Source organism: Nicotiana tabacum, chromosome 9, assembly GCF_000715075.1.
Source record: "Nicotiana tabacum cultivar K326 chromosome 9, ASM71507v2, whole genome shotgun sequence".
Classification (NCBI taxonomy): domain Eukaryota; kingdom Viridiplantae; phylum Streptophyta; class Magnoliopsida; order Solanales; family Solanaceae; genus Nicotiana; species Nicotiana tabacum.
In genome coordinates this window covers 99,463,694-99,480,010 of record NC_134088.1, presented here as the reverse complement: position 1 = coordinate 99,480,010, position 16,317 = coordinate 99,463,694, and the positions used below count along the sequence as shown (strand labels likewise).

General features: G+C 41.6%; 1 protein-coding gene across 1 annotated transcript; it reads right to left on the bottom strand.

Annotated features, from left to right (window-relative positions):
* Nucleotides 1-371: 371 nt before the first annotated feature.
* Nucleotides 372-16,011, bottom strand: LOC107812524 (bifunctional nitrilase/nitrile hydratase NIT4A-like). The gene is made up of 5 exons (XM_075221930.1): nucleotides 15,722-16,011; nucleotides 4,488-4,667; nucleotides 3,437-3,730; nucleotides 1,688-1,969; nucleotides 372-622 (listed from the first exon to the last, which is right to left on the bottom strand). The coding sequence occupies exons 1-5, from the start codon at nucleotides 15,864-15,866 to the stop codon at nucleotides 492-494; spliced, it is 1,032 nt and encodes a 343-aa protein (XP_075078031.1). The 5' UTR covers nucleotides 15,867-16,011; the 3' UTR covers nucleotides 372-491.
* Nucleotides 16,012-16,317: the final 306 nt, after the last annotated feature.

Genomic DNA, 16,317 nt, shown 5'->3' with positions numbered 1-16,317 from the left:
GATTTTTGAGGCTTTAAATACCTCTTGAGAGATCAAATATGGACCATTAGATCAATGGGTGAGATTTGATCTTGGGTCACTTAATGAAACGACGTAGTTTTGAGGCAAAACTAGTCGTTCCGGACTCTTTCAAAGGCAGCCCCTTATCTTGCACTTTTGGCCACTTTCTCTTTCAAATTTGGCCCAATTTCTTTCTTAATCCTACTTATTAAACTAAATTTACACAAACAAATAAATTAATTAAGTAACTTATTCAAATGATCAATTAACTAGATTAATTCACCAATTGAATAGTTAGTTAATTCCTAAAATGCACAAATAAAGAAAGAACTATTTTTTGGTATTTTTATGATAGGAAATATGCAATCAAAGACACAAAAATTGGAAAATATAATTAAAGCAACAAAACACTAATGACTTTAGGAGGTGTTAAAATAGTACAAAAATTAGGTATTCACAAAACATATAGATTTGACTCTTGTTATTTGGGCTTAACTAGGTCTAGAAGTGAAACTAACAGCGCTCACCGGCTGATCCCTCACGATCAAGCTAAGAACTTCAGGTCTTGCATCGCGCCCAACCACATCAAAATCAAACTTGGCTCGAGTTATTTCTCCAAGATCTGTTCAAACTGATAGTTAATAAAGGCTGGAGTATGATAATATGTGTGCTAGTGAGTGGCGACAAAGAGCTTCTTAAGAGCAGGAGTAGGGGGAGAAATGGAATATATAATAATGCATGTAAAAAGATTATGAAGTAGGCTCGACCACTTGGGCTGGGGCACCCCTCCGAAGTGCAATGGAGGTCACTTACCTCGACTACGGGCCTTCTTGATCACCCATCGACCCCATCCAAGAAAATATGTTTATATAATAATGCAAGTCAATCACGCGTGAGTCATGTTGAATGAATTCAACCACGGATACACATAGATACAGGTGTGTAAAAGTAATCTGTACAGGTACATGCAGTTTGGTAATTTTTAGCGTGCTTTAAAGAATCCATACAAAGTATAAACAAACATGTCACACCTGTTCAATACAGGTATGTTAATGTCAAGACAAATGAAATTTTTTTATTTTCATTTATCGTTTTGAATATGGAAACCGGAGTATAATTGCAGTCATCTGCACTTGGTTGTCCGAGTAAATATACATAGAAAGAGTACCAAATGCAGATTACACATCCTGTCTGACGTAGACCAAGCTTTAGAGACCACAAAATAGTCAAATTGACAGGATTAATTAGAGTGATCATCATAAAGATATTGTTGCAAGAGCTCAGAGATCTAAATGCACAACAAGAAGCAATGTGTCGGGGCATAACCATTATGCATACTGGGGCATACACATGTATATCTAAGATACATTTACCTCATAGTCTCACAATGAAGAAACATTTCATCCACAACCAATGTTATTAAGCAGAGAAACTCGTGAGAAGCATATACATGCTACGTGGAGAAGTAAGCTGGCATAGGCTTGGTGACAAGTAAAACAAACACCAATCCTGTTTTCATTCTTCACTTCTTTTTTCCAGGACGAGAAGACTTCTTTTTTGTTTTCCTTTTTTCTACTTTAACAAAGGATCTGAGCAAATCACTTTTCAACAGCTGATGTGTGACAATTCCATGCGTGGCACATAATTTCAATTAGAGAATGCAAAATAAGACAGCTCACTAACGTACCTAGATTAGCAAAGACAAATCCCTCCATTCCATTGAGTGGTCCGGCCAGCACATCCCCTGATGGCGATATAATTACACTACCACCATCACAAACAATGGAATCCGGTGTAAGATCTTCTTCTGTGCCGGAAAAAACATATTCTGATGCAGGTGGATAATCTTTCCTCCGACAACACTGATGGGCCGATAAAACAAAGCAACCACCCTCCAATGCAATGTGCGTCATAGATGCCAGCCACACATTCCTATCATCAGCTGTCGGTGCACAATATATTTCAATGCCTGTCAACACAAAAGAGCTTAGAAATTCTGTGGAAGTTCAATTAGGAGCATATTCATTTCAAGAAATGAAGTAATTTATGAATAAAATGTACCAAGAGGGTACTCTAGAAAGTACAAAAGTTCAAGACTTTTTCTTCACTACATATCAAGAGAGTCTAACAAGTCCATAATTTCTGTCAAGTTGATTACAAAATTTCCTAACGCCAGAAATACAGATTTTGTATACATCTATGTTTTACAAAAGAAACAAGCTCTTTTTTCCCTTCAGCTGACTGTAGCTTCTGCAAAAGGAGACCTACTTTTCAATTTCCCAATCATTAAAGTTCCTTGTAAACTTAACACTTCATCCAAATCTGGAGATGGTCTTTATTTAAAACCACAGTAAACAGATTTGGGAACTGATCTTTCAGCAACCCTTCATCTGAACACTTGTCAGTCCACAACTTAATCTTTCTATCATTGCCCAATTTTAACCTGATATTGTTCTTAAAATCACCACAAATATTCCTATATGAACATCCACTAGCAGTTCTGGGACATCTCATGTAAAATCCATTTCTCAAACAAGTGTTATACAACAGTGATATAAACCAAATAATCACATTCCCAGTAATGCTATTTAAAATACAACTCCTCACCCCCCCACCCCCACCCCGGGCCGCAAAAAGGTCAAGATTAGTGGCTCGATACATCTCGTAGTTACACTATTAATTATCAAACTTTCTATTCTTACTCAAGTTGAATCAAAAGGCCATATTTTTGTGACCGAGAATATCCACTATTTCAGCTTGGAAACTCTGAGGATAATGGGTCCATTCCTCTACCTTTCACTTAAATACCAAACTTGGTGCAACAACTAGGTTCCAAACTTGTGACGTGTACCTGCCACACATACCACACTGTACTACCTTATCCATTGAACCGAAGCCCAAAGGGCTCAAAACAGGTCATTAAATGAGGACAATCGTTCCAGAAGGCATATCTACAAAAGTTATGATGTATCATTCTACCTGTGGACAGAGATTGAAATCCAGCTTCATGAGCCAAAGCATAAGATAAGTATTTAGACATTAGAATAGAATTGCTTTACCACCCTACAATAGGTCTTGCAGAATTCCCCTATAATGTATCCAGTAATTCATAAGTTTGAAGACATTATAATCAGAAATTACTGCAGCATGAATAAGCACAGTGAATTATGGATGAAAATTTATGCCAGAACTCTATTACAAGAAGCTGCATCGATATCTGATCACACCAGAACTTCGAAGCCATACGGGTTCATTACTTTAATAGCACCAAAGGAAGCAACCGCTTTCATAGATAAATTTTATCACCAAATGCAAGGAACTTAAAGACAACACAGAGAAAGGATAGGTTATTCCCAATTCAAAGTGTCCCTAAATGCTATGATACTCGAAGTTGTAGGAACAGAAGAACCTAAGAGACTAGCAGCAAATGTCAGACCTTTAGCAAACATCGCGGTCCTTAGAAGTGGCATTCTGTTCTCCCAACATATTGCAGCACCTATTTTTCCAAGTGGAGTGTCATAAACTGGAATTGTTGATCCATCCCCAGAACCCCAGATAACTCGCTCCAATCCCGTTGGCATTATCTTCCGATGCTTCCCAAGGTAGCAACCTTGAGAGTTGAAGAAAAGAACTGTGCTATATAGTGTATGTCCATCTCTCTCAATAACACCTATCACCACATACACCTTGTATTTTCCAGCAGCTGCTGCCAGACGATCAACCTCAGGACCTGTAACAAATAGATGTAAGAGAGAAAGACAGAGGGACTGAGGGGGAGATAAGGGAAAGGATGGGAAGCTTTTGCAGGGACACGGACAAACAAACAGTACACATATGTTTAGTGAAATGTAAAAGACGTAGAATTTTTTTACGATGAGCTATATTAGCCAAGAAGTCAAGAATGAGAATTGCAATTTCATAACATGCTTGTTGATTCTCTTTATCCCAAATAAACAATTTTTAATGTGATCTGAATTTACTAGCTAAGGTCCTTTCTCCTTGTGCTGAATCTTAATATTGAATGAATACTTACAATTTTCCTCTAACCAAAAGGGCAGCCCGGTGCACAAGGCATCCCACATTTACGTAGGATCGAGGAAGGGCTACACCAAAAGGGGTGTGATTTAGACAGTCTACCCTAATGCAAGTATTAGTGGCTGCTTTCACGGCTCGAATCCTTGACTATAGGTCACACAAAGATAAATTTACCGTTGCTCCAAAGCTCCCCTTCAATTTTCCTCTAACCACAATTAACTAGAAAATGGAACTAAGTTATACTATTAAAAGATAATTTATAACTTAAAATCCTAGGAATGTGTCGCGAAATGACTGTATCATCTTCATGTATATGTTCATTCCTTTGTAAGTACTCCAGTTAGATATATTCGTTTGAATTTGAAATACAGAAATCACCACTAGTGAAAAAATTCATGGTGTTTATTTCATGGTAGAGAGTTAATTGGTCAGGAAATCAAAGAGTTTCATACCTGGCACATCAATCGCAGAAGCATTATATTTTCGAAAATCTTCCTTCCCCTTGTTTGTTTGATTCCCAATTGAGATACCAAAAGTTGATCCACGTGGATAACCACCAATAAATGCTTCAGGAAACACCACCAGCTGAGCGCCATGACGAGCCGCGTGAAAGAGCAGCATCTCAGCCTTATCTGCAAAAATGCTAAGCAATAACTTCCCCCCTTCAAGAGTTTAACAAAACCAGAAAACTTCTAGATGAAATACTAGCTCCCTAAATGCAGAAGGCACCAAACAGAATTTCAGGAACAAAACTCGATGTCTTTGCCTCCTTGCTGTTCCATGCACTAGAACAAAACCTTTGCTTTTCATGTGCAAAATACAGAGAGTGAAGAAGGCAAAAATTTATAATTTGACTTGGCTGACCAAGACATGATTGATTGAGGATAGGCACACTCTCCTAACAACATTCTAACTTTGTACTGTCATACTTTTCCCTGATAGCAACTATTAAATAATATGTAGTTCAACCTTGCATTATAATGGATCAGCTCACAGACTCTAGTCATAAACAATTAGGTATATTTGATCCTAAATCAAGAGAACCACATGGTAAAGCAAAAAATAGTTGAATATAATTGAACTTTTGAAGGAGAACAAATGAAAGTAAAGCACCGTTAACTGGAAAACTTTGAAAGAAAGATGACACGAACACCCAAGTCAGAAGCTCTTTTCTTTGATTAAGGATACACATTTAATAGGACATAATGGAAATCTTCAAATCCTTACACTAAATTTTTGAACTCCTGCTCCATTCTTTTTTCCTTTCCCATATTGAAGGTGAGAAAAACACTGTCAGATCTCATCCAAGTTTCCTACAGCTTTTTTTGCGGCTAGTGTGTCCAATGATTAAGGTGCATACAGATGCAAGGAGCTGAGACTGCAGGGGAGAACTTTTACCAGATATTGAAGACACGCATGCTTCGGAAGTAATATTCTATGTATTAAAACGATTTATAAGCAAGTTGCTGAATAGGTCCTCATGGCCTTTGTGACCCCTTGCCTTAATTGAATAGATGACGTATCTACCATCAGGATCACAACCATATCTTACCCTACAACCTTGGCATCTCCCATCACTTTATCAGAAGGAAAATTTTCAGTTGCTCTTACCTGCAGTATCATCCACTGAGAAGGGAAGATCATGGTGCCAAGTGCTCTTCCTTACATACAATTCCTCTTCTTTTTTTTTCCAGGGGATCATGATGTTTTCAACGTTGCGATATTCCATTTTTATTTTTCACAGAGATGATAGCATCATTTCTATATGTCATTCTGTTGGTGCATACAGGTGAATGGATAATGGTGAAGATGAATTGGAAAAGGTCAGAACAAAGATTGAAAACCATAAACTAAAACACATATTAAACTTTGTCGCTTCATTTGGTTAAAGATACATACCTAATCTATCTTCTTGACAGAGTGGAAAACAACTGCACCTGATTGACAACCTGCCAGAACCCACCTTATTGCAAAAGAATTTACAGCATTATAATCTGTTAGTTTACAGCATGTATATAGTGTAGTATTGTCCCACATTGGTAGAAGAGTAGTATGTCCTTGTATAGTATAGCTATAAATAAGGACCTCTTGTATTGTATTGTTCATCTAATATCAATAACATATTTTCTCCCGTGCCTTTCTCACATGGTATCAGAGCAATTGTGAGAGACTTATCGCTGTGCATAAATTCCAGGGATTCCGGGAAAGAGAAATCGCTGTGCATAAATTCCAGCGATTCCGGGAAAGAGAAATCAGTACTTTTTTAAGGCTGTTTTCTATCTGCTTCATTTCTGTCAGTGTTGTGCAAAATCCAACACTACCAAAAGAGTCGTCACTGTCCGGCGACCAAACCCCAGTAAAAAACTCCGGCAGCAGCCTCCTCACGCGCCTCCACGCGCCACCAGAAGCTCACGCGCCGGCGCGTACGACCACTTCCGGCCATTTTTTGAAAATCTTCCTTCAGAATAGTTGGGTCGCCTGGTAATTCTGATCCTACCCCTACTGTTTTCATTTCATTCCAAAAACTTTGAGTTTTTTCCGGCAGATACAGTACTATTCCGACAGCTACAGTAGATTCCGGCAGCTACAGTATTTCAGTATTCTGTTTCTGTGTTTCCGTACACTGTTTCAGTGGATTACAGTTGATTCTTTCTCCTATTTGGTAATAATTTGCAACAATGTCTTTGGGATTTGATGCTTTTGGGTCTAGAAACATGAGTTCTGGAAGCTCTAGTGCTATTATTACCTCGGAACCTTTAATGGGAGGTTCAAACTACTTAGCTTGGGCTTCATCTGTTGAGTTATGATGTAGAGGTCAAGGTGTTCAAGATCATCTAATCAAACAATCTAGCGATGGAGATGAAAAGGCAATAGCACTTTGGGCAAAAATCGATGCTCAGTTATGTAGCATCTTGTGGCGATCTATTGATTCCAAGTTGATGCCCTTGTTTCGTCCATTCCAGACATGTTATTTGGTTTGGGCAAAGGCACAGACCTTATACACTAATGACATATCTCGCTTCTATGATGTGATATCACGGATGACAAACTTAAAGAAGCAGGAATTGGATATGTCTACTTACTTGGGTCAAGTACAGGCAGTCATGGAGGAATTTGAGAAGTTGATGCCAGTTTCTGCTAGTGTGGAAAAACAACAAGAGCAGCGACAAAAGATGTTTCTCGTTCTTATCCTCGCTGGACTTCTTAATGATCTTGATTCAGTACGCGACCAGATTTTGGCTAGTCCGTCTGTCCCTACAGTTGATGAATTATTCTCTCGATTACTCCGCCTTGCTGCAGCACCAAGTCCACCAGTGATCTCATCACAGATACTTGATTCCTCTGTTCTTGCATCTCAGACAATGGATGTTCGGGCATCTCAAACTATGGAGCATAGACGAGGAGGAGGTCGTTTTGGAAGATCTAGACCCAAGTGTTCTTATTGTCACAAACTTGGACACACTCGTGAAATGTGCTATTCCTTACATGGTCGTCCACCCAAAAATGCTTACATTGCTCAGACCGAGACTCCAGGTAACCAAGGATTTTCTTTATCTAAAGAAGAATATAATGAGCTCCTTCAGTATCGAGCAAGTAAGCAGACATCTCCACAAGTAGCCTCAGTTGCTCAGACTTATACTTCTGTTACTGGTAATTCTTTTGCTTGTGTTTCCCAGTCTAGCACTCTTGGCCCATGGGTCATGGACTCCGGCGCTTCTGATCACATCTCTGGTAATATATTACTTTTGTCAAATATTGTATATTCACAGTCTCTTCCCACTGTTACTTTAGCCAATGGATGTCAAACTAAGGCAAAAGGAGTTGGACAAGCTAATCCCTTGTCTTCTATCACCCTAGATTCCGTTCTTTATGTCCCTGGCTGTCCTTTTAGTCTTGCATCTGTTAGTCGTTTGACTCGTGCCCTCCATTGTGGTATATATTTTATTGACGATTCTTTTATTATGCAGGACCGCAGTACGGGACAGACAATTAGTACAGGACGTGAATCAGAAGGCCTTTACTATCTTAACTCACTCAGTCCTTCCACAACATGTCTAGTTACAGATCCTCCAGATCTAATCCACAGACGTTTAGGACATCCGAGTTTATCCAAACTTCAGAAGATGGTGCCTAGTTTATCTAGTTTGTCTACATTAGATTGTGAGTCGTGTCAACTTGGAAAACATACCCGAGCCTCCTTTTCGCGTAGTGTTGAGAGTCATGCAGAGTCTGTCTTCTCCTTAGTTCATTCTGATATATGGGGTCCTAGTAGAGTCAGTTCATCCTTGGGATTTCGTTATTTTGTCAGTTTCATTGATGATTATTCAAGATGTACTTGGCTTTTCTTAATGAAAGATCGTTCTGAGTTATTTTCTATATTCCAGAGTTTCTGTGCTGAAATCAAAAATCAATTTGGTGTTTCTATTCGCATTTTTCGCAGTGATAATGCCTTAGAATATTTATCTTCTCAATTTCAGCAGTTTATGACTTCTCAAGGAATTATTCATCAGACATCTTATCCTTATACCCCTCAGCAAAATGGGGTTGCTGAGAGAAAGAATAGGCACCTTATTGAGACTGCTCGCACACTTCTAATTGAATCTCGTGTTCCATTGCGTTTTTGGGGCGATGCAGTTCTCACAGCTTGTTATTTGATTAATCGAATGCCTTCATCTCCCATCAAAAATCAGATTCCGCATTCAGTATTGTTTCCCCAGTCACCCTTATACTCTCTTCCACCTCGTGTTTTTGGGAGCACGTATTTTATTCATAACTTAGCCCCTGGGAAAGATAAGTTAGCTCCTCGTGCTCTCAAGTGTGTCTTCCTTAGTTATTCTCGTGTTCAGAAGGGATATCGTTGTTATTCTCCAGATCTTCGTAGGTACCTTATGTCAGCTGACGTCACATTTTTTGAGTCTAAACCTTTCTTTACCTCTGCTGACCACCACGATATATCTGAGGTCTTACCTATACCGACCTTTGAGGAGTTTACTATAGCTCCTCCTCTACCTTCGACCATAGAGGTTTCATCCATACCAACCGTTGAGGAGTCTAGTGTTGTTCCCCCTAGTTCCCCAGCCACAGGAACACCACTCTTGACTTATCATCGTCGTTTGCGTCTTCCATCAGGCCCAACTGGTTCTCGTCTTGCACCTGACACTGCTCCTGCTGCGGACCCTGCTCCTAGTACACCGATTGCACTTCGGAAAGGTATACGGACCACACTTAACCCTAATCTTCATTATGTCGGTTTAAGCTATCATCGTCTGTCATCTCCCCATTATGCTTTTATATCTTCTTTGTCCTCGGTTTCCATCCCTAAGTCTACAGGTGAAGCGTTGTCTCATCCAGGATGGCGACAGGCTATGAGTGACGGGATGTCTGCTTTACATACAAGTGGTACTTGGGAGCTTGTTCCTCTTCCCTCAGGTAAATCTACTATTGGTTGTCGTTGGGTTTATGCAGTCAAAGTTGGTCCCGATGGACAGATTGATCGACTTAAGGCCCGTCTTGTTGCCAAAGGATATACTCAGATATTTGGGCTCGATTACAGTGATACCTTCTCATCCGTGGCTAAAGTGGCTTAAGTCCGCCTTTTTCTATCCATGGATGCGGTTCGTCATTGGCCCCTCTATTAGCTGGACATTAAAAATGCCTTTCTTCACGGTGATCTTGAGGATGAGGTTTATATGGAGCAACCACCTGGTTTTGTTGCTCAGGGGGAGTCTCGTGGCCTTGTATGTCGCTTGCGTCGGTCACTTTATGGTCTAAAGCAGTCTCCTCGAGCCTGGTTTGGTAAGTTCAGCACGGTTATCCAGGAGTTTGGCATGATTCGTAGTGAAGCTGATCACTCTGTGTTTTATCGGCACTCTGCTTCAAGTCTCTGTATTTATCTGGTAGTCTATGTTGATGATATTGTTATTACTGGCAATGATCAGGATGGTATTACCAATCTGAAGCAGCATCTCTTCCAGCACTTCCAAACTAAGGATCTAGGCAGATTGAAGTACTTTCTAGGTATTGAGGTTGCCCAGTCTAGCTCAGGTATTGTTATTTCTCAAAGAAAATATGCTTTAGACATTCTTGAGGAGACGGGGATGATAGGTTGCAGACCTGTTGACACTCCGATGGATCCGAATTCTAAACTTATGCCAGGACAGGGGGAGCCGCTTAGCGATCCTGCAAGCTATAGGCGGCTGGTTGGAAAATTAAATTATCTCACAGTGACTAGACCCGACATTTCTTATCCTGTGAGTGTTGTAAGTCAGTTTATGAATTCTCCCTGTGATAGTCATTGGGATGCAGTTGTCCGCATTATACGATATATAAAATCGGCTCCAGGCAAAGGGTTACTCTTTGAGGATCGAGGTCATGAGCAGATCATTGGATACTCAGATGCTGATTGGGCAGGATCACCTTCTGATAGACGTTCTACGTCTGGATATTGTGTTTTAGTAGGAGGAAATTTGGTGTCCTGGAAGAGCAAGAAACAGAATGTAGTTGCTCGGTCTAGTGCAGAAGCAGAATATCGAGCAATGGCTATGACAACATGTGAGCTAGTCTGGACCAAACAATTGCTCAAGGAGTTGAAATTTGGTGAAATCAGTCGGATGGAACTTGTGTGCGATAATCAAGCTGCCCTTCATATTGCATCAAATCCGGTGTTCCATGAGAGAACTAAACACATTGAGATTGATTGTCACTTCGTCAGAGAAAAGATACTTTCAGGAGAGATTGCTACAAAGTTTGTGAGGTCGAATGATCAACTTGCAGATATTTTCACCAAGTCCCTCACTGGTCCTCGTATTGGTTATATATGTAACAAGCTCGGTACATATGATTTGTATGCATCTGCTTGAGGGGGAGTGTTAGTTTACAGCATGTATATAGTGTAGTATTGTCCCACATTGGTAGAAGAGTAGTATGTCCTTGTATAGTATAGCTATAAATAAGGACCTCTTGTATTGTATTGTTCATCCAATATCAATAACATATTTTCTCCCGTGCCTTCTCACAACCTTCTGATAGACGTTCTACGTCTGGATATTGTGTTTTAGTAGGAGAAAATTTGGTGTCCTGGAAGAGTAAGAAACAGAATGTAGTTGCTCGGTCTAGTGCAGAAGCAGAATATCGAGCAATGGCTATGGCAACATGTGAGCTAGTCTAGACCAAACAATTGCTCAAGGAGTTGAAATTTGGTGAAATCAGTCGGATGGAACTTGTGTGCGATAATCAAGCTGCCCTTCATATTGCATCAAATCCGGTGTTCCATGAGAGAACTAAACACATTGAGATTGATTGTTACTTCGTCAGAGAAAAGATACTTTCAGGAGAGATTGCTACAAAGTTTGTGAGGTCGAATGATCAACTTGCAGATATTTTCACCAAGTCTCTCACTGGTCCTCGTATTGGTTATATATGTAACAAGCTCGGTACATATGACTTGTATGCACCTGCTTGAGGGGGAGTGTTAGTTTACAGCATGTATATTGTTACGCGGCGCCTTCCTGAAGTTCCTTGGAAGGGCGACGTAAGGCTAAGCAACCGATGTCACTGCGGTTGCTATGCGCCAAGTGAGGTCCTCGCCGTACGCTAGACTAGATTGTCAGTGCCGTACGGGAAAACCAATGTCGTGAGCAATTGAGCAGCGAAAAATGAGCAATTGATGATGAAAGCTGATGATTGTATTGATGATGATGAAAGCTATTACAAGATGCAATGCGGTGTCGGGGGGGAGAGACACCAGTACAGAGAATTATTTGAATGCTTGAATGTTTGAATGCTTTGGTCCCCCTTAATAATGCTTAAAAAAAATAAACCAAAATTACATGAGTTGACCTAAGAAAGCTGTAGAAGCACACTGAAAATGAATGAAGTAAAACTACTCTATAATTACAATGAAAAGGACTTAGTCTTCTATGGAAGCAAGTCTGATGGCAGCAACTTTGTCTTGAGCAGCAGGGTCTGCGCGCGCATTGTTGTGGGCGCGCGCGGCACTATTTGGATCTGCCAGCGGCTGGGCGCTGGTGCTTGGCGTTGGGACTGCGCGCGGGGCACTGTCTGGGTGTGCGGCGCTGATGGCAACATGATGATTTGTGCGCGCGGCATTGTCGGTGCGCGCGGCACTGATGGCATTGGCCAGCTGCTGGGCGCTAGCATTGATTATCGGTGGGGCGACAGAGGCGCATGCTCGCTTGTCACTTGGCGCTGCCGAGACCACGGGGCCGACCGTGGCGCTAGGCGTTGGGAGGCTTGCCGGGACGCCACGGGGCGCGTCCAAGGGGTCATGGGTCGATGATGGAAAGCAGCCCATGACATTCTCCCCCACCTGAGTTGGCGACGTCATCGTCAACAGTTTGTTGAGCATTGACTTGTGTATTGGGGCATTGATTGTTCCAATGTTCCCCGCCGCAATGACGGCATTCTGATGGGGGCTTTCTCCCCTGATTGTTGTTAACTGATGCAGTAGTGTTACTGCTTGAGGAAGGAGTCTTAGATTTGGATGCACCTCGATCTCCTCCGTTTCTGTTGGGGCCACCGTTGCTAGGTTGGCTCCCGTTGTATCCCCCTCGGACAGGCGGCTGGGGCCTATCCTTCTGAGTTTCCAACTGATAATCCCCAAGGCACTCTGCAGCTTGAATGGCCTTGGGCAGGGTATCTACCCGTTGTCTTTGCAACTCCATACGAGCATGAGGTTTCAAACCTTCTATGAATGCGAACAGTTTGTCTTTGTCCCCCATATCCCGTATGTTTAGCATGAGTGCGGAGAATTCACGCACGTAGTCCTGCACCGACCTGGTGTGGCGGAGTTCACGCAACTTTCTCCGTGCATTGTATTCCACATTTTCGGGGAAGAACTGTAGGCGTATGGCGGCCTTCAGTTCTGCCCATGTCTGGAGAGTATCTTCACCGGCCCTGATGGCTTCGTATTTGACTCGCCACCAGAGTTTTGCATCATCCTGAAGATACATGGCAGCAGTTGCTACCTTTTTGGATTCTTCCAAATGCCCAACGGCATCGAAGTATTGTTCGATGTCGAAGATGAAGTTTTCCACTTCTTTAGCATCCCGGGCTCCGTTGCATGGTTTGGGCTCCGGAATTTTCAGCTTTTGTGGCATGGGGGCAATGTTCATGGCATCCCTGATGTGGTTTTTGCCTCCTTTGAGCAGGCTTTGAAGGGCAGCATTGACAATATTGAGCTGGCCTGTCAAGTTGTCTATGGTTTGCTGCATGACTGTCAGTCTGTCTGCCTCTAGTTCCCGATGGGCTAAATCCTCGGCACGCTCCTGTTGGAGGTCCTCGAATTGGCCATGAATTTTGGTTGCCTCGACGGCAGCCGTTTGCCGGTCTTCCTCAGAGTCTTGACTGATGTTTGCTATGTCATTTTCGGCCTGCCGCATTCTGCGGTCCAGGTCGTCCAACCTTTGCACTAGGCTGGTCTTTAGATCAGGCAACGTATCCACGATGGGCCGTAATGCGTCAACCGTCTCTTCTAGGGTCGCGATGCGATCCCCGTGATTCACCATGGTCAGAAATGGTGATGATGATGGCAATGAGTTCCCTCGTCCGATGTCGAGCCTAGGCTCTGATACCAACTGTTACGCGGCGCCTTCCTGAAGTTCCTTGGAAGGGCGACGTAAGGCTAAGCAACCGATGTCAGTGCGGTTGCTATGCGCCAACTGAGATCCTCGCCGTACGCTAGACTAGATTGTCAGTGCCGTACGGGAAAACCAATGTCGTGAGCAATTGAGCAGCGGAAAATGAGCAATTGATGATGAAAGCTGATGATTGTATTGATGATGATGAAAGCTATTACAAGATGCAATGCGGTGTCGGGGGGGAGAGACACCAGTACAGAGAATTGTTTGAATGCTTGAATGTTTGAATGCTTTGGTCCCCCTTAATAATGCTTAAAAAAATAAACCAAAGTTACATGAGTTGACCTAAGAAAGCTGTAGAAGCACACTGAAAATGAATGAAGTAAAACTACTCTATAATTACAATGAAAAGGACTTAGTCTTCTATGGAAGCAAGTCTGATGGCAGCAACTTTGTCTTGAGCAGCAGGGTCTGCGCGCATTGCTGTGGGCGCGCGCGGCACTATTTGGATCTGCCAGCGGCTGGGCGCTGGTGCTTGGCATTGGGCCTGCGCGCGGGGCACTGTCTGGGTGTGCGGCGCTGATGGCAACATGGTGATTTGTGCGCGCGGCATTGTCGGTGCGCGCGGCACTGATGGCATTGGCCAGCTGCTGGGCGCTGGCATTGATTATCGGTGGGGCGACAGAGGTGCATGCTCGCTTGTCACTTGGCGCTGCCGAGACCACGGGGCCGACCGTGGCGCTAGGCGTTGGGAGGCTTGCCGGGACGCCACGGGGCGCGTCCAAGGGGTCATGGGTCGATGATGGAAAGCAGCCTATGACAATATAGTGTATCATTGTCCCACATTGGTAGAAGAGTAGTATGTCCTTGTATAGTATAACTATAAATAAGGACCTCTTGTATTGTATTGTTCATCTAATATCAATAATATATTTTCTCCCGTGCTTTCTCACACATGTTATTAAAGCCTTTGCTTAAAAGTCCATGCAAGTTGGACACCTCGTCTTATTAGAAGGTACTTCAGTGCAGGCACTGAGGTGTTAAGCATTGCGCCCATCGTCATGTGATCGATCTTGAAGAATCCAAAACTCCAGCTCATGAAGCAGAAAAATCCAAAACAGAGATGTCTGCCTTTGTTTTCGCTCAAATTAAAGGATGACAGTACAAAACAACAAATATAGTTGGCGAAGCAATTTAAGGAAGTGTTATGAATGAATTTTCTACTTATTAGGAATAACAAATTAGAAATTAAGCGTTACAAAACTACTTGATAAAATTTACTGTACAACCGTATCTCTGCATCTAAATGAGAAATTAAAAATGAACTTGATGCACAAGATTTTTCTTTAGTTCATGTAGTTTTCTCTGCTCAATCTTTTGTCTATATAATAATTGTCTGAATCTATAGCTTATTTTTCTTGCATTATATGTGTAACTACATTTTTTCTTCATTTGTGGCTTTCTTAACTAAGACCCGCTTTACTTGCGCTTTAATACCCGTGAGGATTCAAACTCGTGAAGTACGCCTACTTCACATCCTATGATATACTGCCTTTGTCACTAAACCAACGCCTTAGAGGCTGAATTCATTGGCTATCTCAAAGAAAAGAACTTCTTATAGTTCTTTTTATGGTTTGTTTGAAAAAGAAAAGGACAAACCTTCATATCCAAAACACTCAAAAAACCTACAGTAGTTCAAAAGCAACAAGACTTATATAAGCAGCTGTATTCACCAATAAGGTTCGAACTGCATCATTAGAAAATACAAAAGAAAGCAAAAAAAAATGAAAATGCTCATAGAAAAAGGGGAAGAAAAAGAAATTGTTAACAGCCCTAACCCCTAGCAATGCAATAATCTCTATCTTTCAAGAACACATACACTTTGACATAAATAGTGATCAATTGAAGGATGGACTACAACTAATTTCAAAAATTAACTGATGAGAATCTGCTTACTGCCTAAGAGTAATTACAACAAACACCTTGTTGTCAAGATTATCTTACCCCAAGATTTTCCGCAAACACAAATGACATAGCGTATACTATGCAAGAAAATAGATAAATGGATGAAGTAGAAGGGGGCTAACCAAGAGTGGCAGGGGTGTCAAAGAAAATGGAGGAATATTGAATTACTGCGGCACGGACAATAGGGGCCGAGGAATCACCATTCAAATTCACTTCAGCAAACGAGGGCCCGTCATTCGCTGGTGGTAGAGTTGGGACCGAAGCCATGTTCCTTCGTTTTACGATTTTTTAGTTATCTGCTTGTGAATTTTCAGATGAGTTCTGATCTGTGTATTTCGATTGTCTTGACTGTTAAAAAAGGGAACTGAATTAGCTGGAGAGGGAATTTTGAAAATCTGTTTGAGTTGTAACTGCCGCTTCCGGAGGAATGGTAGTTATTTGTTAGTTTATTTAAATAGGGGAGTAGTAGTTACACTTTGGCCCAAAAGAGTTTTAAGTTGAAGTTCCAATTATTACAGTTTAGCCCCAATGGATTTTTATTCCTTACAGATTAGTGGGGGAAGTGCACAGTTAGCCACTGTTTAAAATAGATTTACTTTTTAGCCAATGTTTTCATAAAATTTTATCCACCCGGACGAAAATACTCATGTGCTAGACATGGTGTCCTCAACTTCATGAGTGTTGTGTAAATATTAAGGACAAAGTGTCCTGAATTAGC